The sequence below is a fragment of the Hoplias malabaricus genome, chromosome 15, assembly GCF_029633855.1.
Source record: "Hoplias malabaricus isolate fHopMal1 chromosome 15, fHopMal1.hap1, whole genome shotgun sequence".
Taxonomy (NCBI): Eukaryota; Metazoa; Chordata; class Actinopteri; order Characiformes; family Erythrinidae; genus Hoplias; species Hoplias malabaricus.
In genome coordinates this window covers 2,871,163-2,893,599 of record NC_089814.1, presented here as the reverse complement: position 1 = coordinate 2,893,599, position 22,437 = coordinate 2,871,163, and the positions used below count along the sequence as shown (strand labels likewise).

Genomic DNA, 22,437 nt, shown 5'->3' with positions numbered 1-22,437 from the left:
AGCAGAGAGACGCATTAGAGTCTGATGCTTACAGCTTTACATTAGATCCTATGGTGAAAATGCTACTGTGGCTAACAGAGGATAACAGTCTTTTCCTCCTCATTATGCTCCACACAAGATGCAGTGGGATTCTCTGCTTCTGAGTGCTGTGAGACTCTCTCCAGCGCAGGCAGAGGAGTATGAGTGTGTATGAGATACTTTTATCTGTTTTCATTTGCTCCCCAGTATGGCCCTCCCCACTGGAAAAAGAAATGCCTCATTCAGTTGCTTTTCTTTTCCCAAGCTCCAGAACCAGAGGAGCCTGTTTTTTCTACTCTCCCAGTCTTAGGAGATCATCTGCTTTAATCGTCCATGCGTCAGTGATGAGTGCTATATTTTGGCACTGACAGTTAATGACAGCATTCTGCATCAGTATTAACACAGTGTCTCTGCTGAGCACATTAGCTACTCCTGTTCTCTCTGGACTTCTATATTCCATGTGCTGCTTTATACCCTTTGTGTTGTTGTGATTTTATTTGTCTTTTGGTGTTTTGTGGACCTCTGTAAGCGCTGTTTTATGTAAAATACTTTTGAAAATATGTTAGTTATTATTTAAGTTTTAAGTCTGTTTTCATGAGTGACTGGCATGATGATGTTAGCTGTTACTCAATGAATTTGTTGTGAATATTATGAGCTCTGTTTGGCTCAGTGTGACTTTCCACAATTGCTGTAAGCTTCAAGCTTGTGGCTTTGGTCATGGCTTCAGTCACTATGCTGACTGCATCTGGAGCAGGCACCCAGAACGCATCAGATTTGCCCCTAATTTTACAATCTTCAAATCTACACTAAAAACCTTCCTGATCTTCTGTGCCTTTGAGACGCACTGCACTTGACACTTCAGTCTACGTCTATATTTTTACATCTCTAATTTATTCTGTTTATTTTATTGTCTTTTACTATTTTATTGTACTTTTATCTTTTAATTTTCTTTTAATTCATAATTTAATTGTTTTTAAAACTTTATGATCTCTTACATTTTTTATTTTTCTACTGTATTTTTTATGTACTTTAATATAAAACACTTTGAATTGACATTGTGCACGGAAGGCGCTGTATAAATAAATTGGCCTTGCCTTGCCTCGAATGACAAGTATTTGTTTGGTTCTGAAGCGTCATGGTGGAGCAGCAGGTAGTGTCACAGTCATACAGCAGGGGCCTGGAGGTTGTGGGTTAAAGCCCTGCTCCGGGTGACTGTCTGTGAGGAGTTTGGTGTGTTCTGCATGTGTCTGCATGGGCCTGTGAAGGACTGGCGCCTCCTCCAGGGTGTGTTCCCACCTCGCGCCTAGTAACTCCGGGTAGACTCCGGACCCACCACCGCCCTGAACTGGATAAGGGTTACAGACAATTAAAGAATGAATAAATGTTTGGTTCTGAAATGCTGTGCTCTAGGGCGACATCTGGTGAAAAAATGTTGGACATTGCACCTTTAATTTTCACCTAAAGGACTATTCTGATGTTGTTGAGAGTCAGGAAATAATCTGGCTTGTGACAGTCAACTGACAGGCTGTTGACAGTCTGTAGATGGTTTGTTGACTGTTGGTGGATGGTTATAGAAAAGCGGAGAATAACACTGGAAAATAATTATTCTGTGGCATATCTTTAACATACAGTTTTATAAATAAAAAACCTGAAGATAGAGGTGGTTTAAGGTGGTCTCACTTTGTCATAGATGACTTTCTGGCTCCGGGGAAACTTTCCCAAACTCTGCAGTGGTGTTTGTCTTGCTCTGAGTTTCATCATGAGTTCAAACACTTTTGAAAATCGAGATTCATCACAGCGTCCCCCAGCCGCCCAGTGGCTTTGATGAGGCTAACGAAACTCTCAGAGCTGTAATGAGATGCAGAAAGTTGAGTCTCCTCCTCCACTGAGTTGGGTTTCTGCACCGAGGACAAAGTGCATATCATCCAAACACTGCACACACTACAGACAATGAGACCACCTTAAAACCTTCAGTGTTTCAAATCTCCCTTATTTCAAGATCTCTGTTAGGATATTCACCTGTGTATGTCTCCCCCCTCTTCTCCCCCTGTGTAAACAGCCCTGTTCAGAATGCTTTCAGCACCTGTTCCTTTAAATGATAATGAGCCGCTCGCTGTTCACCCCGACCCCGAGCGCACAGCAGTGAGGAGCGAGGAGCAGAAGCTCTGGTTTTTAGCCATTTTCACTCTGTTCTCTTTCTTCTCCGTTTTTACTCAGTGCTCTTATTTCTCCGTGCTCGTTGTGTCTGTTTTGCTGAGTTTAACCTCGTCTTTGTGCTCTCACATAAACACGGCCTCCAGATTCACACTTTAACACACTGAACACAAACTGAACAAGGGATTTTTCATAATATGTGGACCTATATCACTCAGTGCTGACTCAGTTTATATAATCTACAAAGAAAATCACAGAAAGAGCACACAACCTGGACTAACACCTGTGGACAGTTTCACACACTCACACCAGGAGAGGATCCCATCCAGGACCCCGAAACCCTGCAGCGCAGCTGTGGGTCAGAGACTCCCCCTGCAGTGACACTTTCTCATTCATAGTAAAATTATTCATTCATTCATAGTCTGTAACCCTTATCCATTCCAGGGTGGGGGTGGGTCTGGAGCCTACACAGAATCACTGGGCGCCAGTCCGGAACACACACTGGAGGGCGGGCACCAGTTCACAGGACGACACGACACCCGGAAGAAACCCACGCAGCCACAGGGAGAACACACCACACTCCTCACAGACATTCACCCGGAGGAAACCTACGCAGACACAGGGAGAACACACCACACTCCTCACAGACAGTCACCCGGAGGAAACCCACGCAGACACAGGGAGAACACACCACACTCCTCACAGACAGTCACCCGGAGTGCGACTCAAACCCACAACGTCCAGGACCCTGCAGCTGTGACAGAGACACTACCTGCTGCTCCAACGTGACGCCCAGCATAACTTTCTATTTAATAAATCCTTTGACATAAAAAAATAATAACACAACAACCACATTTGGAACCTTCAATGAGAAATAAAGCGAAAGGTGTGTGTTTATGTCTCTTTTTTATTATCATCGACTGGCAAAAGAGAAAATAACCTGGGAGTATCCACAGCTAAACAGGGTGCATGGTTCCTAAAAGAGTTCAGCTCCTTTTTTCTTTACAGTTTTTTCTTTGTTGTTGTTGTTGTTTTGTTGTTCATCTGAAAGACAATGAGTTTAAGGGGGAAAAGCTAATTAGCATGGTTCAAAGCTATCCTTGCATAGCACAAAGCTCACTACGTAAATGTAAATTATGCCTCTAATGTGCAAAATGCATAACAATAGGTTTGTACAAACAATATTCATCTTTAGAACAAGTATCTTCATGGAGTATTTATAAATGCAGTAAGTTTATATTTATATATGCATTATATTCCAGTACAAGACCATCTTTCTTCCTCCTTCGGGCGTAAAAATGGACATCTCTCTCTCTCCCTCTGTATATACAGCCAGATGCAGCCATCAGCCACTGCCAGGTGAAGGGAGCAACACTGATGGTCTGTTACAGCGCCACCTTTCCAGGGGGAGGGTAATGTCAGGCAGTGAGTGAAGGAAGGGTCAGTTCTTGGAGTTGATGCTGAAGCAGGAGAAATGTTCAGTGTAAAGACTGGAGGAACGCACTGCGATGGTTATAATGTTGTGGTCAGTCTCCAGTACTCAGGTCTGTGGGGTGTTCCCAGTGTACAGCGGTCAGCACCGACCCAAAGTGTTCAGAAGAAGGACGAGTGGTGATATACCATCCCTTCAACAAGGGGCACTGCAACCGGATAATCACTGTGTCATTCATTTCACCTGGCTATGGTTTTAATCTTGTGGTTGATTGGTGAATATATATAATAATATACTCGCATTTATAAAGTATTTCACCAGAATCTGGCTCCAGAAGAGCAGTGTCCAATGGCATATGTCACTGTCCACTTGCATACACATCATCCCACAAATCCCAGAGTGCATTTCATCGCCAGTCACAAGCCCCACCCCTTATTTCTATTTTGTTTGTTTCTTTGTTGGTTTTGGGACACAGATAATCCTTCAACAAATGTTCTACAGCAAATTATGAAAATTAAAAATGGGTTTTAAATGAAATTCTTAAACTCATCAAAAAACAACCCACACACGATCAGCATAATAAATAATAATAGCAATAATAAAGATAGCATATAATCTAGCGCTGCTAAAACTCAGGGCATAAAACAAACAAAAACAATAAACTTCTTCTTTTTTTAAAGCTACAGCATAAACTCAAACTCACACACTGACCCCGGACTGGACCGCACAGATGTGTCCAGATGTGTTTGATCATGAAAAAGCCCTTACTATTTGGATATTGCTACATTAAAATAATTCCGTAAAAGTGTAATATGATAAACATCAGTGTTTCTCGCAGGCGACAAAACAACAAAGAGCTTCGACAGGTTTGTTTGTTTGTTTGTTTGTTTGTTTGTTCCATAAGTGCTTGCTGAGAAGGGACTGACATCGTGCTACAGAAAATAACTGTAAGGCAGTTTTCATGAGGCCCACATCAGACCGGCAAACACCTGCATCCCACATAAAGACCACACTGACCTTCAATAGCTCTACACAGACCTACATAAGCCCTTCACTGACCTTCAAAGACCTACATACACTTAAATAAAGGCTACATAAGCCCTAGGCAAACTCTTCATATACTTACATAAGCCCTACACAAACCTACCAAGCCCTATATAGACCAATATTAGGACCTACAAAAGGCCTACAAACATCATTATAAGGCCTATATAAGCCTTACATAGACCTACACAGATATGCAAAAGGCATATATAAGCCCTTCATATACCTATTTAAGCCCTATACAAGCCTACATAAACCTATATAGACTTATATAAGCCCTACATACGCCTTACATAAACCTATATAATGCCTACACATGCTCTACATAGACCCGTGTAAGCCCTATAAACCTACATCCTACATAGACTAATATAAGACCTACATATACCCTACCTAGACCTATATAATCTGTACACACACCTATATAAGCCCTATACATAAAAGCCCTATATATAGAGTCTACATAAGCCCTACTTAGACCTATAAAAGACCTACTTAAACATACAGGGATCTATGTAGGCCTATATAAGCCCTATTCAAACCCATGTAACACCTACATAAAGTCTACTTAGAACATTCAATTTTATATTGCCTTATACCAATAGATGTCACAGGCCACAAAGCCTTGACATAACCTAGAGTCATGTGACGTAAACTTGTCATATGATGATCAAGAAACATATTTTATTAATTTCCTCCAGGGAAAAAAAAACTACAAATTATACTTAAATATGACATTTAGAACCATTTAACTCTTTCAAAAAATCTAAATAAAGTAAAATATGAGGTATATGTTTTCAAGATAATATTTTATGTTGTTTACCAGGGGTGTTTGTGTATGTGTGTGTGTGTGTGTGGGAGGGTTCATTGACATTATGTCACTGTTATTCCAAAGTCATCTGTTATAATATGCTTTGACAATTAAGCCAATAGAGAAGTTATATTATATTAACATCAAAGCTCACAGATGTAGTGTGTATTTTGAAGGATCTCTAATGAAAAAGAAAACTGCCAAAACGTTTATGTAGATGGGCTTATGTCAGTTGTCATGACGACCGTATGCAAGTGTAGTGTAGCCTCATGAACACCACCCTACAGAGACATGGTACCAGAAAAATAATAAAACAGAGATGCCACTATGTTACAGCCTGTAAAACACTGTACTAGCCTGCGCAGCTAATAGCCCACTGATGTTGTAATGACATTAGTCAGCGTCATGACCATATAAGGAGTTCCAGATCTGAGCTGGATGCCCATATGTGGAGTTCCTGGTTCACCTGAATTCTGGAGAAGTGTTAGCTTGTAGCATATAGCATTATTGAAAATAAACTCCTTAATGAGACTGTAACACAAAGTAGTTTCAGCTTGTGGCTTTTAGCACTGTTCACTTGGACCATCTTAATAAGACAGTAATTCAGAGCACTGTTAGCTTGTAGCATGTAGCATTATTGACAGATAATTCTTTGATGAAATGGTAATTAGCTTTAAACATGTAGCATTTCTGATACAGGACTACATGAGCTGGTAATTATCGTTAATTCAGATAAATATTAATATTTAACATGTAGCATTGTTGAATTGCTTAATGTACAGTAATTCAGGGCAGTGTTAGCATGTAACATGTAGTGTTTTTGGACGAGGATCTCTTTTGAAATCACAACCACATCCACAACTCCTTGTAAGGGCATCCAGCTGAACCCAGAACTCCTTATATGACCATGATACTGACTAGAGAAGACCACGTAACTTTTCACCACAGTTACACAACAAAACCGGCCTGTCTTTAAACAGCATGTGAGACAAAAAGGCAGTGTAGCTGGTACTTACTGAGTTAATGTGTTTTTTTTTATTATTAATATAATATATATATATTTTGTTTTGAAAGGTCAACCGGAGACAACTTATGCACAAAAACCTGAAATTAGAGCGCCACCTAGGAAGTACCCTTTCATCGAAAAGACACTGCTCTTAACGTCCAGTGAATCTTTCCAATGCAGCGCTAGCAGCTAGCAGCAAAAAACAGCGGAACATAACGTCATCTTCTCAATCTAACGTGTCCCTAACGTGCAACCGTGCCACGAGAGCCAAAAAAACAACAACAAATAACTGTGATTTAATACTGGATAAAATAATGCATTCTCCACAATATTACAGTTTTTAATTCTCCTCGCTCCTCGAACCCTGTCATTCACATTCCGTCCAAGAGAGCATCTCGCTAAAGCTACGACCTTAACCTTGTTCCCTTCTTATTTCATAATAAAATAAAGAACAAAGTCACTCAAAAGGCCCTCTCCAGTCCACTCTCAGAGGTCACCGCTTAATACTTGACATCTCAAACTCGTATAATATTTACAACTAAATAAATATACGTCTAAGAAACAGCGTATGGTTCTAGTCTTCTTAAACACCCAAGAACGAATGAAGGAACGAGTGACTTGTCGTCCACTGAGACGTGTTTGTTTTTATTGCTATTGAAACCCTATATTTATCTCCATAGAAAACAGAAGAGGGTCAAGCTCTGATCTACAACAGAGAAATGGAAGAACACTCAACTGTGAATCCAAGATTTGAAGGTAGCATCGTTTTTTTGTGATTGTTTTTTTTTTTTTTTTTTGTTTTTGTTTTTGTTTTTTTTTTAAAGTTGATTGCCAGTCATGGAAAGCAGAAACCAATAAAAAACTTGAACCAAATTACAAAAATAATAATCAGCCCATGCAAAGAACCTCTGTACAACACGAAAAGTGTAATGCGATGACATTGAGAGAGAGAGAGCGAGAGTGAGAGAGAGAGAAAGAGAAAGAAAAGAAAGTGCCATGGTGGGTATCATTCATCTCTTTTTTCTACCACAGAACCTACCTCGTCTCCTGGACTCCAAAAAATGTCTGAAACTCGGACGCAGGAAATTTGGAGAAACTCCAACCTGAGACTAAAAGGGAGGCCTTGTCCTTAAGTGAGGGAATGCCTCAAACTCTGAGAGCTTCCCAAGAGACCAGCACTCTCCAACTTTCCAGAGATGGAATACATGTGTTTGATACTTGGAAAACAATCTCTACCACATGGACAAACACAGCTGGTATCCTTCCTTTGTGTCCCGGTAGATCGTGGTCTCTATGAATTTCCACGCTTAAGGGCAAGCCCTCCCAGTACCTCTAGGCTGAAGTTTCCCCTCACCAGAATTTCCCACCGCTCCGATTACAGAGTTTCTGGAGGTACCCAGAGTCCAGGAGGCTGGGTCTGTGTTAGTGCGCGGCGGAGCTGTGGCTCCCCTCATGACACTGAGATAAATAAAGAACATAAAAGAAAGTAGTAGGAACCTCTTTTTCCCATTGGTGTGTTGCTCTACTGTGTGTGCGTTTGCAGAATGATCTCTGACACAGGATATATAGCTATATACTGCTTATATACAGTACATACACAGTTCGTTTTTTCTTTATAAGTGTAGAAGTGAAATTATCTGATATTTTCAGATATATATATATATATATATTTTTTAAAAAGCACATATTGAAGCACACAAGTCTCTGTTTCCCATCTTTTTTTTCACTGTAGAAGATATGTTACACAGGAGTGAGGTGAGGACTCTGGGGACGACTTGACCACTAACAGACACAGTTTGTTTGTTTGTTTGTTGTTGTTTGACTTGTAAAGAGACATTTGAAATAAACCGGACAGTAGAGAAAGTAAGAGAAAGGAAGAAAGGGGAACGAACGAAAGAGCGAGACCAGGGTGGGTGAGGATTAGTGGGGCTGCAGGGCGCCCTGGAGTTTGGGCTTTTTATTCAAGTAAGTGGCCCAGTAGACCAGGTTAAAGGTTCCGAAGAGCAGGGGGAACGCTATTCTGGCAATCCGGTCAATCTTGCTCACGCTGTTGAAGGTCTTCTTGGCCTCTGGGGGCTTGGGTTTGGGCTCCTCCTTGGGTTCGGTTGGTGGGGGAGGAGCACTTTTGGCGATGGTGGCCAGGCCGGGGTCCCTGGCGATGTTGGGGGCGAAGGCAGTTGCCGTGGCTGCAGTGTAGGTGTTGTTTTTCTTCAGCAGAGACTCCTTCTTTTTCTTTTGCTGCAAATGAAGTGTTAGTGGAGCAGGTTAGTGCAGCATCACATTCCAGAAGATTAAGCACATATATTAATATCTACACTCCTAAAACAACCAGAAACAACAGCTATACAACACTAATGAAATAATTTCCCCCGTTCAGAACGCCCGCTTTCAGCACCTGTTCTTTAAATGATAATGAGCCGCTCGCTGTTCACCCCGACCCCGAGCGCACAGCAGTGAGGAGCGAGGAGCAGAAGCTCTGGTTTTTAGCCGTTTTCACTCTGTTCTCTTTCTTCTCCGTTTTTACTCAGTGCTCTTATTTCTCCGCGCTCGTTGTGTGTATTTTGCTGAGTTTAACCTCATCTTTGCGCTCTCACATAAACACGGGTCCAGTGCTGTGATTGGACAGAGTCAGACGAAGGGGCGGGGCCATACTAAAGTCTCTGTGCTTGAGGTCAGAAGCGGAGCAGAATCAGAACGACTCGTTTTATCCTGTGTTTCTGACTCACAGAAACAGAAAATTTACTGTTTCCTGTTTCACAGTGTGTGGGTTGGTGGGCTCTGGATTCACAATTTAATGTGAACATGCACCTAAAAGAGGAGTTTTTCATGGTATATACACTTTCACTTTTGAAAATATGCCAGTAATGAAGCATCAGTTAATATCTTAGAGAAATCAGTAATATTTTGGACGTATTGATGAACAAAGTGCTGTACCTTCTCCGGGACCACGCTCTTTCCGTCCCAGGCATATCCTCGTTTCGTGAAGTAGTTGACGGTGGCGAACTCGATGAGGGCGGAGAAGACGAAGGCATAGCAGACGGCGATGAACCAATCCATGGCCGTAGCATAGGCCACTTTGGGAAGAGAGTTTCGAGCACTGATACTGAGGGTCGTCATGGTCAGGACGGTGGTCACTCCTGAAAACCAGAATAAACAAAAACATATACTTCACTTTTTAGATTCAGTTTTTACCACAGTGTTCGCCTCTGATTGGTTATTCCCCGGGAGATGATAACACACTGTGAGAAACACAAAGTTTATTTAAACTGCGCTGGTTTACTTAAGCTGTTTTATTTGGAACCACTAATTTATACTAAATCACTACTAATATGTAAACTGGTCATATGACTTTTCAACTCTTCTCAAAAACAGTTTATATGTGTTTATACGCTCAGTGTAGTTCAGGGGCGTCCAAAGGGCCGAACTGGATCACATCAAAATTTTTAAGTCTCTCTTTCCAAGTACATTATTTATAAATTATTTATAAAAGTTATTCAAATTATGAAAAACATTAATTTGCAAAACAGTTCATATTTATTAATTACTGATTTTAGAGCATTTACTGCTGCAGGAGATCAAAAATACAGAAGCGTATAGCTGCCACAAAATAAAAAAAATATTCTCAGTATCTCGTAATTATGAGATATGTCGGTCTCCATTCGGTGTGTAATACCAATACTGTTCCGACACAAGAGCCACCGAGCCGTGGTTTCACTGGGTCACGCCGCAGTGACCAGCGATGATCTGTTGGTCCGACTGTGTATAGTTTGACATCCCTGTCATGTGTTATATGTTAGGGCTTATTTTCCTGTAAAGGGGCCTAATCGCCGCGCCACTTTCACACACTGATAACTAAGCAGTGGCTCATGTCAGCGCTGCCAAGTGCCACTAATGATATATTCTTAAAAGTGATGCAGCGGGCCAATTAAAATCTTACAGCTGGCCGCACTTTGGACCCCCCTGATGTAGTTTAAAGGACACTATGTAATATTTTTAGCACAAAATGGCAGCTTCAGGTATTTTTTGAGGCTTCAATGATCTATGATAAAAAGAACAGAGACTCTGTTGCTGCTACTCTGGATTCAGCACTGCAGAAACTGTACTATTTAACATGTAGAGGAGGGCAGGAAACCACCCTCATTCCTTCCCCTCAATATTGATTTCAACACTATGCTATAAAATGAATTACAGTAGGGGGTGCCCCAGGAGCAAAAACACACATCTTCCCTAGTGTTCCTTTTAGGTTTTTTTTCTTCAGATTTAATTATATTTTAACACACCACACTCCTCACAGACAGTCACCCGGTGGAAACCCACACAGACACAGGGAGAACACACCACACTCCTCACAGACAGTCATCCGGAGAAAACCCACGCAGACACAGAGAGAACACACCACACTCCTCACAGACAGTCACCCGGAGAAAACCCACGCAGACACAGAGAGAACACACCACAATATTCACAGACAGTCACCCGGAGGAAACCCACGCAGACACAGAGAGAACACACCACACTTCTCACAGACAGTGACCCGGAGGAAACCCACGCAGACACAGGGAGAACACACCACACTCCTCACAGACAGTCACCCAGGGGAAACCCACGCAGACACAGAAAGAACACACCACACTCCTCACAGACAGTCACCCAGAGGAAACCCACACAGACACAGAGAGAACACACCACACTCCTCACAGACAGTCACCCGGAGGAAACCCACGCATACACAGGGAGAACACACCACACTCCTCACAGACAGTCACCCGGAGGAAACCCACGCAGACACAGAGAGAACACACCACACTTCTCACAGACAGTGACCCGGAGGAAACCCACGCAGACACAGGGAGAACACACCACACTCCTCACAGACAGTCACCCAGGGGAAACCCACGCAGACACAGAAAGAACACACCACACTCCTCACAGACAGTCACCCAGAGTAAACCCACGCAGACACAGAGAGAACACACCACACTCCTCACAGACAGTCACTGTATCTCTATTAAAAGTGTCATAAAGAATAAAGCACTGAGGCGCACTGTGTCCATCAGGTAGAACCCAGCTGCTGTGGAATTACGGCTTGTGAAGAGTTCTCTTCGATTCATCAGCAGCTCAGTTCAAGTTTAAAAAAAAAAAAAAAAATGAAGCATCCTAGGCCTTTGTTCAGAAACAAACCAAAGCAGGGACAGAGTTAAGTGTAAATTCACAGAGATGATGTGTGATGAGGCCAGGTTGAGATTCTCCTCCGTCCTTGTGTCACACGCTCTCCCGCTGGAGCTGGACGCTGCTGCACTGAAGTTAAAGTAAAAAGTCCCGGAAAAAAACTACTCCAGTAAAGTACAGATTCACAGTAAACTACTTAAGTGCAGTAACCAATGACATTTATTTCGTTACAGTCCACCACTGGGAGGAGAGTCCATCTCCATCTCACTCTCAGCTCTGAAGCTTCCCTCTGTCTCACTGATGAGAAAGTGGGGGAGGAGAGAGAGGCCCTCAGGGGAAGGGTGTGAGTTGTATGAGACACTGCTCCATGGACCCCGGGGACAGCAGGGAGAGTGCAGTGAGCTCTCGCTAGCCGTGACCCGTTCTCCCTTCGACCTCTGACCTCTTCTCCATCGTCTGTGAGGTATGTTTAATAGTGAATGTGTAAAAATAACAGGATCTCTTCCATAAACGTCCTCAGCTACTTCATGGTCTGTGAAAACAACTTTAAAACGGCCTTGGTTTCGCTGGTGGTGTGGTGTTTGATTGAACCATATGTGCACCACTTTGCGCCTAATCACCACGAGCACGAGTGGACACCGAGTAAACCCCGATTAATGAGCAGAGCATTGGTTGCCATCTCCTTTCCAATCTGTGCATTAAAGTTTAATTAAATGGTGGACAGGTTGCCAGAGCTGGAGGCTCAACATATTTCCACAGATTTGTTCTCCTTCATTTCATTCACAGAGAAAGACCTCCCTCAGGAGGAGACGGGGCCATGGTGGTGTTAGACTGCTATAACTACACACACACACACACACACACACACCACACCACACACACACAACTATTTATAATCACACACTCAGCAAAAACAAACAAAACTCCCCTCCTTTTTCCACTCACTGTTCTGTTTTTAAAGGTGACGTTTACAAATTTAATCAAATACATTTTTTAATATAAAATTCATAGAATGTCTTCTCGCCATTTACTGCTCCCTGCTCTGTTTGCACTGGAAAAAAATTGATTTATTTCTGCTGTTACAGTTACATTACTTAAGGTGGAACTGACTCTAAATTCAGGAGAGCACTAACTGCATGAAAGTAAACACAGAGTGAAAGTGCTTCAAAACTAAACAGCTCGAGTTACACATGAGTTTTATCAAAATATTTGTTTTAATTCAGACCCATTTGTTCCAAGTTATTTGCTGGAAAAGATTTCTTACCAACAAAACAGCACAGCGGGTCTAATATTTGCCTGACATATTATATTTCTTGTGGTCTTGTCCAATCACAGAGCTTAATACAGTTTCCATGGCAACAGTTCTGTGCTCGTCTAAAGCTACTAAACTAATGGACACAGCTAGACGAACATCACGTCCAGAAACTGAACCAGCAATGTAACGACTGAAGACATAGAGCAGGAAAGTGGACAGAGTTAAACTCGGACTCTCGCTGGACCTCTCTGGACCTTCAGAGGGGTGGGATGTGTAACTCTGGGATTCATGGAGAGCAGCCACTTCCATGAAAAGGGAGGACAATACCCAGAGAGAAGGATAACTTCTGGATGCCCCGGGTTCATGTTAGGGTCGCCCGGTCTCTCACAGGGTACAGCCTCTGGAAACAGGACAGAACTGAAATATCAGAGCGTGCGGTCAGGGCCACTGAGGTGTGTAAATCTGTGAGCTGGACATGTGCCACAGAAGCTAATTTATCTGAAACAGGACGATAAGCAAAGCTAATTAAGAGGTTGCTTATTTTTCCAAGCGGCAGATGGTAATGTTCTGAGAAACAGTAAATATACAGACGGAGAAAGCGTGTGTCCAAGAAATAAATGTGTCGGAGGGACGCAGTCCGTTAGAGCTGCAATAACTGCACAGTCATGGTGTTTTACATCGAGTAAAGGTCCATTAAAATACCTTTAAACAGACCTCAAATAAATTCTATTGTATTTCTGATAAATCAGCCAATGAACAAAGTGTCTGGGTCCGGTGCTAGGCTTTCTCTCTCTCTGCTCACGGCAGAGAAACGCCATCTGGAAGTTTTTAGACAACGGAGAGACTCCAAACGCTGAAAAGCACCAACCGATATGAGGACGTTGCTCTATTCCTGCTCCATAGGGGGGTAACACTGACTTATTTTTGCTGTTACAGTTACATTACTTAAGGTGGAACTGACTCTAAAATCAGGAGAGCGCTAACTGCATGAAAGTAAACACAGAGCGAAAGTGCTACAAAACTAAACAACTCGAGTTACACATGAGTTTCCGTGAGAATGATCCACCACCACATTAAACCTGCTCTGAGGGAGTCCTGAGAGTTGAAGAACAGGGGGAAAGTGGGGGTGACAGAGTATGCAGAGCCACAGGTGGACTGCAGTCTGTTATTGTAGAACTACATATTGAGGTGGAGGGTTTAATGTTATGGCTGATGGGTGTAAAGCAAGAGGAATACAGAATTCAGAGAAACCGTTATCCGAGTTCCCACTGCGTTCTACCCTGGTTCTCCTGCTGTTCTCCAAAGGAGTTATTTACAGAAGTGTACACGCCTCATTAGGATCATTATCATTCCAGCTCATGAATATTCATCGACTCTCAAAGTCATGTGATGTGGGAATAAGAATGTCCTCCGAGCTCTAAAACACATATAAACCTGTTTAGCCAAGTTCTTCACAGCTCTGTGGTCAGCGAGGACTGAGGCTAGTGTGAAAAAGAAGGAGTGAAGAAGGAGTAGAGTTGTAAACGAGTGTAGAGAGCGGAGGAGTAGGGACTGCATCCACAGAAGGTCAGTCTTGTGTTAACATGCTGCTTCGTGACTTCATCTCAGAGAAGAGAGAGAGCGGAGGGGACTGAATCATGCTGAAAATGCAGCACTTTCCATTAACATCACTCCCTCCATCCCTCCATCTCTCCATCCCCAGTGTCTGAGACTCTACATTATATGCTAATCAATGTGTTCCAACCATCTGAGCTCCTGTAACTCAGAAACTGGAACGCTGGGAATGTGTGTGGAGGGGAAACTCCAACCCGGAGGATCAGGGAGGCCTTGCCCTTAAGTGAGGGATTGCCTCGGACATTCCCACCTTCCCATTCTCCCAGTTACTGGAGTTCCTCTCGGTTGAGGGGAGGCTGGGTCTGTGGAAGCACAGACGTACCAGCGGTGCCCCCAGAGGCAGGACAGGTGTACAGCAATTAATTATGAAATTTATATGAAAATATTAATTCTTGCACTTACCGTGCACCTACCCCTCTTTATCTTCTTTCTAGGTGCAATCACACATGGATTGTTTTTTATTGCACTTATGCTGTGTATAATTCTGTATTTTACTTTCTATGTCTGGCACCTGTTCTGATAGAGTCTGAGCTCAAAGCGATTTTGGACTCTAACCTGCTGGTGCTCTCTGGAATACAACCTTGAACAAAGCGCTTTTGTCAGTCGCTCTGGATATGAGCATTTACTAGATGTCGTAAATGTAAATAAAATGCTGTGAACAATGTTATGAAATGAGCTCCCATCTGATGGTTATAATTCACACCCATCAGAGTCAGACCCCTCAGAAAACGGCCGTCGACTTTGACAGGTTTCGGCTGCCTCCATTTGACAGCCCACCCCCCCCCCCCACACCCCCAAAAACTGCCTTCATTTGACAGCTCTGTCTCTGTTACAGAATGTTAGAGGTGGAGCTTACAGGACTAATGGGTGGAGTTTATGTATCTATCAATCTATGTAACCATTAATGAGAATGCTTATGGTAAATTTAAAAGAGGACAACCATTGGATCAGGAGCAGCTGAATGCTGTTCTCTGATTGGTTCAGTGATGGATCATCTGCTTCAGTCAAATCACGTTTCATGTAAATGATATGTTAATGAAGACAAACTGGAACAAGTCCAAGAAGATCCGTATTTGTGAAATGACAGAGTTTACAGGGGAACTATAAACTGAACACAATCACTGTTAAACTTTTACTGATTTTACTACTGAACTATAATAAAACTTACAGATCTATTTAAATGAGGGGGTGGATCCTACAGGACTATAAATCATTTACAGGATCAACTCCAAGGTTTTCCTTCACAGTGCATTTCATGACCCCTGTGTTTCCACGGAGCATGCTTCATAACGGACAACACACTCCAGCAGGTTTCACCCGAGGGTCTTGCTCTGAGCGTGGGAACATCTCTGTGGGTTTTCAGTGAAAGACGGATTGGAATTATCTGATTTTCCCGGCTCCTTTTTATTTCACTCTCCTGGAATGGAGCCGAGTCGAGGATTGTTTTCTGCTCTGTGCTTTAGCCCTGACTCATCGGAAACACAGCGTCCAACAAAAGACCACTCAACTCCAGCACAGACACTGACCACCGTCCACCATGGAATTCCTTCACCTTATTCCAGCTCAGGCCTGCTCCGAGCTAGAGCTGGAAAACCCTGCTGGATCACTGTTACTGGAATGTAACTGTTATTGTATACTCTTACTTTATCGCACGTAACGGTAAATTCATTTGCAGAGTTCTATTAGTCGATTGCACCAAAGTAAGAACATTATATCACCATTGTCCCGAACAAACACGCATCTCAACTCAGCTCTTTTGCTTTTCCACTAGCCAAATTGAATCCTGGTTCTGGAAGCGTGTTCTTGTTTAGTGGCTGTTCTCTTGTGGTTCAGAGCGAGTCGAGTAGGGACTAAACCGTGGCGTGTAAACCTTGCAGAGCGCTGATCGTCCAGAGAGAGTCGTCACTCTACGCCACGCAACGCAGACGACCAGCACCAACTCTCCATCTGTAAAATCTCCAGCTGCAGCAGAGATCACGTTTGTTTTTATCCGACTCACGACGGCAGCTCGTAAAATGACGCCGTGGTCTTTTGAAGAGGTTCAAACGCTCCTTGGATCGGTGGCCGACGAAAGAATCCAGCGAGAGCTGGACGCTGCAACAAGGAGGGAACAACCTCTACTGATCTGTCTGAACTGATGACGGAGCTGTGTTCAGTCCCAAACAACAACAACACGCCAATACACCATGAGTAAACACCGCTTAACGTTACCACCGCCGTTGTTGTGGTTTCTAAAGCCCGCTGTTCTCCTTAGAGACAGGGTTAGAGACGACACCAGACACATTTGAGGGGGGAGCTGCAGGAGTGGGAAAGCATGTTGAGCCGTGCTGAACCAAGTCAAGCTGATGCTATGCGGTGGAAAATTATTTCCTGTACAGAGATTTCAGTTCAAGTGAAAATCTTTGTTCTGTCAGAAATATTTACAGCACAACACTGACCGGGTTAAAAAATGCTGGAAATTAAAAATAGATCAAATTAATAATTTTTCACTAGCCACTAATGAGAAAATTACAGAACTCAATATAAAGTTAAAAATATATGGAGGCGGAGCTTCTTACACTATTAAAATGAGTGGACGGGACTTGAATGAATATTAAATGATTGAGGTGGAGCTTATTATGAGGTATTTCTGTTTATACTGAGATTTTACATTCAGTGAATTTATATTTAGCAACATCCCCAAAAATCCTCTGAAGATTTAGTGGAGATCTCAGTAAAGTCGCAAACTGTGCTAAGATTTACCTGAAGAACTGCACGCTACTCTCTGCTTGATCTCCTTTATCTCTCTCGTGTTTCATGTCTCCTAATTGTCTATTTTTTTTGCCTAAGGAATTTTAGGAGAAACACTGTTATGTCTCCCGAGCCATTACAGAGCAAACCTTGAAGAATAAAATTTTCCTCTGTGATCTTTTAAGAAGCAGAATGGAGGACACTCACCAGGAGAACCATTGGCTCAGGAGCAGCTGAATGCTCTTCTCTTGATCAAAATCTTCATTGGCTCAGATTTGGAACATCTGCTTCAGTCAGGTTGTGTTTTATGTAAACGATATGTAAATGAACTGGAGCATGTACAATATCAGACGAGGAGGAGTTTGTATGCCTTAAAAATATCCCGATCTCTGATTATTCACAAACATCTCAAATTTCTAGGGAATTTTCTACTAGAATTCTTAAGCTGAGAAGGCGGCTATGGAGAAGCGGACAGGAGGATCGTTACGCCTCACAGCAGTGAACTGTGTGCATCATTCGAAGCAAATTTAAATAACGTTCTCATGAAATAAAAAATCGAATGCGACACGTTTCTCTCAGAGTGCTTCAGGAACGTCAGCTGTTTCAGGAAGCGGAGAGGAGGAGGTAAAACGAGGACAGAGGCAGTCATCCAGAGCCAAATCCCTCCTCTACAGAGCGCCTTACATAATACATCACACACACACACACACACACACACACACACACACACCAAACTCCACGGCTCCAGACTCTAAATACCACAGTGTGCTCTTTCCAATTATGAATTATTCTGCACACATTTTCCACCGTCTTCTCACCCTGCACTTCACAATGACCTGATTTTAACTAACAACATTAAAATGAACATTTTAACAGCCACAACATTAAAACTCTCCCGGGTCGGCAGAACCCTCCACACCCTCCGGCATGGCCTTTAATATTTATATTCATATTTTACTGTAATAACAGAAACACATATGTATATACCAGTATATTGGTATATTGGAGTATCAGTGTATTGATGTATCAATACATCAGTTTAATGTTTGACAGTTATCAGTGTATCAGAATATTAATATATTGGTGTATTGATATATCAGTGTATCACTATATTGGAATAATGATATATCAATAGATCAGTATGAGGTGATATTAATATATCTGTGTAATGGTAAATTGTGTAATAATATTTCAGTATATATACTATATTTGACGATTGATATATTGGGAAATTTATATTTTTATATCTTTTTATAACAGCATAATAATAATAATAATAATAATAATGATAATAATAATAAGTTAGATTTATATAGCACCTTTCTAATACCCAAGGTTGGGAGAAGGGAAAAAAAAAAATATATATATATTTTATTTTTTTTATATATTTATATATATATGTATCTGTATATTGGTATATTGATAATGTGGTGTATTAATGTATCTGTATATTGGTAAATTGATTAGGTGGTGTATTAATGTGTGTGTATATTGGTATATTGATAAGGAGATGTATTAATGTATCTGTATATTGGTATATTTATAAGGTGGTGTATTGATGTATCGGTAGCTTGATAAAGTGGTGTATTAATGTATTGGTATATCTGTATATTGATAAGGTGGTGTACTGATGTATCAGTTTATTGGTATATTTATAATATGGTGTATTGATGTATCGGTATATTGGTATATTGATAAGGTGGTGTATTGGTGTATCATTATATCGGTATATCAGTATATTGATAAGGTGGTGCATTGATGTATCAGTATATTGTTAAATTGATAAGGTGGTGTACTGATTTATTGGTATATCGGTATATTTATAATGTGGTGTATTGATGTATCGGTATATTGGTATATTGATAAGGTGGTGTAGTGATGTATCGGTAAATTGATAAGGTGTTGTATTGATGTATCGGTATATTGGTATATTGATAAGGTGGTGTATTGATGTATTGGTATATTGGTATATTGATAAGGTGGTTTACTGATGTATCAGTATATTGATAAGGTGGTGTATTGATGTATCAGTATATTGGTATATTGATAAGGTGGTGTACTGATGTATCGGTATATTGGTATATTGATAAGGTGGTGTATTGATGTATCAGTATATTGGTATATTGATAAGGTGGTGTACTGATGTATCGGTATATTGGTATATTGATAAGGTGGTGTATTGTTGTATCGGTATATTGGTATATTGATAAGGTGGTGTATTGTTGTATTGGTATATTGGTATATTGATAAGGTGGTGTATTGATGTATCGGTATATTGGTATATTGATAAGGTGGTGTATTGATGTATCAGTATATTGGTATATTGATAAGGTGGTGTATTGATGCATCGGTATATTGGTATATTGATAAGGTGGTGTATTGATGTATCAGTATATTGGTATATTGATACGGTGGTCTACTGATGTATCGGTATATTGGTATATTGATAAGGTAGTGTATTGATGTATCAGTATATGGGTATATTGATAAGGTGGTTTCCTGATGTATCGGTATATTGATAAGGTGGTGTATTGATGTATCAGTATATTGGTATATTGATACAGTGGTCTACTGATGTATCGGTGTATTGGTATATTGATAAGGTGGTGTATTGATGTATCAGTATATTGGTATATTGATAAAGTGGTGTATTGATGTATCAGTATAATGGTATATTAATAAGGTGGTGTACTGATGTATCAGTATATTGATAAGGCAGCTTACTGATGTATCAATAATTTGGTATATTGATAAGGTGGTGTATTGACTGTACATTTTTATACACTGCCAGTCTCAGTGTCTTGTTCCCCTTTGTGGTTCTCTAGGGTTCTAATGGCCATAAAGAATGGGTCATGTGTTAGAGCCCATCGTGGGCACTGTTTCTCATGGAGATGTGTCTGAGCACTCACCGAACACAGTCCTGGCTGGGACAGACTCGCGGTTAAGCCAGAAAGAGACCTGAGACAGGATCACCGTCATGATGCAGGGCAGGTATGTCTGGATCACAAAGTAACCAATCTTCCTCTTCAGGTGGAAATGGGTCGTCATGACAACATACTCTCCTGAGGGGCAAGTACGAGAGAGAGAGGGAGAATGAGAGGGAGAGATTAAAATAGTATCAGTTAGTACAGGGAGCAGAGATGGGAGTCCGAATAAATGAAAGACCTGACACAGACAGCTCCATCTGGACCCAGCTCCTCCTGAACATTTCATCTCTCACAGCAAATCCAATCAAAAACATCCAACATCATCCTCACTGACTGATCACTCGTAAAATCCACTTACTGCACAATCCTCTTCACTGAGGAACAGCCTCTGCTCTGGGAGGCAGGGACACCGCTGTGAGGGTTTTGATGGTATTCAGGCACAAAAATATTAATGAGGACAGGTGCTGGTGCTGGGTGATGAGTTCTCATTCCAAGTTGTCCCTAATTGCAGCCATATTGGGGACCTCCTCATTTCTCAAACACACAACTCAAATAAAACTGTGATATTTAAATAGTTTTCTTGTTTCTATTGACACTTCTAGTCTCATGTAGACGTTAAAATGACAGAAATATAAGTGTGGATCCCTGACTCATTTATCCACATCACATTTGTAAACAGAGCTCTGTTCATCTGTGTCAGTCAGTAGAGGAGCTCGGGCCACGTCCCAAATAACTCCATACTCCCTACATAGTGCACATCACAGATAATAAACTAATAATACTGCACCCAGATCATTTATGAATTGCACAATATGGAGTTTGTAGGGAGAGATTTGGGAGATTCTCTCACTGATCACTCCCACTTTCAAATGAGGAGAACTATTTTATTAAACTTTAGCCCAAACCAGAGGAATAGTTTAGTTGACAGTCGCAATAAAATATTATCCTCCAAGAGTCTGTTCACTCTCAGAGTGCAGGGACAGCAGGGTCTGATTATTTACCTGTAAACACAGAGAAAAGACTGAGACGGAAAAATACGGGGCTTGTGTCTGTTGTCTCTCACACACCACAACAACACAGCAGTGAAATAAGATGATGACTGAAGCTTGTGTGTGATCTGTGTGTGAATAACTCAGTCAGATTCAGACAGAAGAGCAGAGAGATGCATTAGAGTCTAATGCTTACAGCTTTACATTAGATCCTATGATGAAAATGCTACTGTGGCTAACAGAGGATAACAGTCTTTTTCTTCTCAAGAGGCGGTGGGCATCTGTGCTTCTGAGTGCTGTGAGACTCTCTCCAACGCAGGGAGAGGAGCTGTTTATGAGATAAACTGATCTGTCTTTCCATCAGTTTACATTAGAACTGAGCTCTGAAACCAGAAATCTGCTCCATAACATGCCCCACCCCCACTCCAAAAAAAATTTAAAAAATTAAAAATCACATGACTACAACCATGGGTAGAGATTATAAAAGCTATAAAAGCTCGTGCACACTAAAGAGAGGAAGAAACTGGACCCACTCATGCCACCACTTTGTGTTTGAAAGTGGATTAAGTGTGGTCTAAGTGCTGGAAAATGACTGTAAAGCTTCTCTCCCTCATGAATATGCAAACTAAGGGGGGACTGGGCTGGGAAAGTCTGGAGGCTGAAGCAGGTGAAGTTGATTATATTTTCCACTCAATTTAAACAGTACCCAACCACAGCATTAAATCTGTTCTTTTCCATTTTGGCCATGTGTCAGGCAGCTGTCAAAAACATTCACTCATTCATTTCCTCTAAGTGCTTAGTGATCAGGGCCATGGTGGTCACTCACTGAGTCACTGACATATTCACCCAGTCACTCACACACTCACACACACCCATTCACACTCACAAACTCACCCAGTCACACTCACACCTGTGGACAATTTCACACACTCACATAGTAACTCACACTCATATTTGTTGGTAGGTCAAGTGGCTGTCCACAGGTGTGTGTGAGTGACTGGGTGAGTGTGTGAAACCGTCCAAAGGTGTGGGTGACTGGCTGAGTGTGTGAGTGACTGGGTGAGTGTTTGTGCATGACTGGGTGAGTGTTTGGCTGACTAGGTGATTGTGTGGCTGACTGGGTGAGTGTGTGGCTGACTGGGTGATTGTGTGAGTGACTGGGTGATTGTGTGAGTGACTGGGTGAGTGTGTGAGTGACTGGGTGATTGTGTGAGTGACTGGGTGAGTTTGTGGCTGACTGGGTGAGTGTGTGAGTGACTGGGTGAGTGTGTGAGTGACTGGGTGAGTG

The 22,437-nt window shown here is 41.8% G+C and overlaps 1 protein-coding gene across 1 annotated transcript in view; it reads right to left on the bottom strand.

Annotated features, from left to right (window-relative positions):
* Nucleotides 1-3,063: 3,063 nt before the first annotated feature.
* The window catches only part of LOC136668194 (gamma-aminobutyric acid receptor subunit alpha-1), a 34,786-nt gene continuing 15,412 nt past the window's right edge, over nucleotides 3,064-22,437 (bottom strand). Inside the window, exons 6-8 of the mRNA XM_066645550.1 lie at nucleotides 20,143-20,295; nucleotides 9,400-9,602; nucleotides 3,064-8,703 (exon numbers count right to left, since the gene is read on the bottom strand). Of these exons, the coding sequence (XP_066501647.1) occupies nucleotides 8,386-8,703; nucleotides 9,400-9,602; nucleotides 20,143-20,295 (674 nt within the window). The 3' untranslated portion in view covers nucleotides 3,064-8,385. The remainder of the gene's footprint in view (nucleotides 8,704-9,399; nucleotides 9,603-20,142; nucleotides 20,296-22,437) is intronic.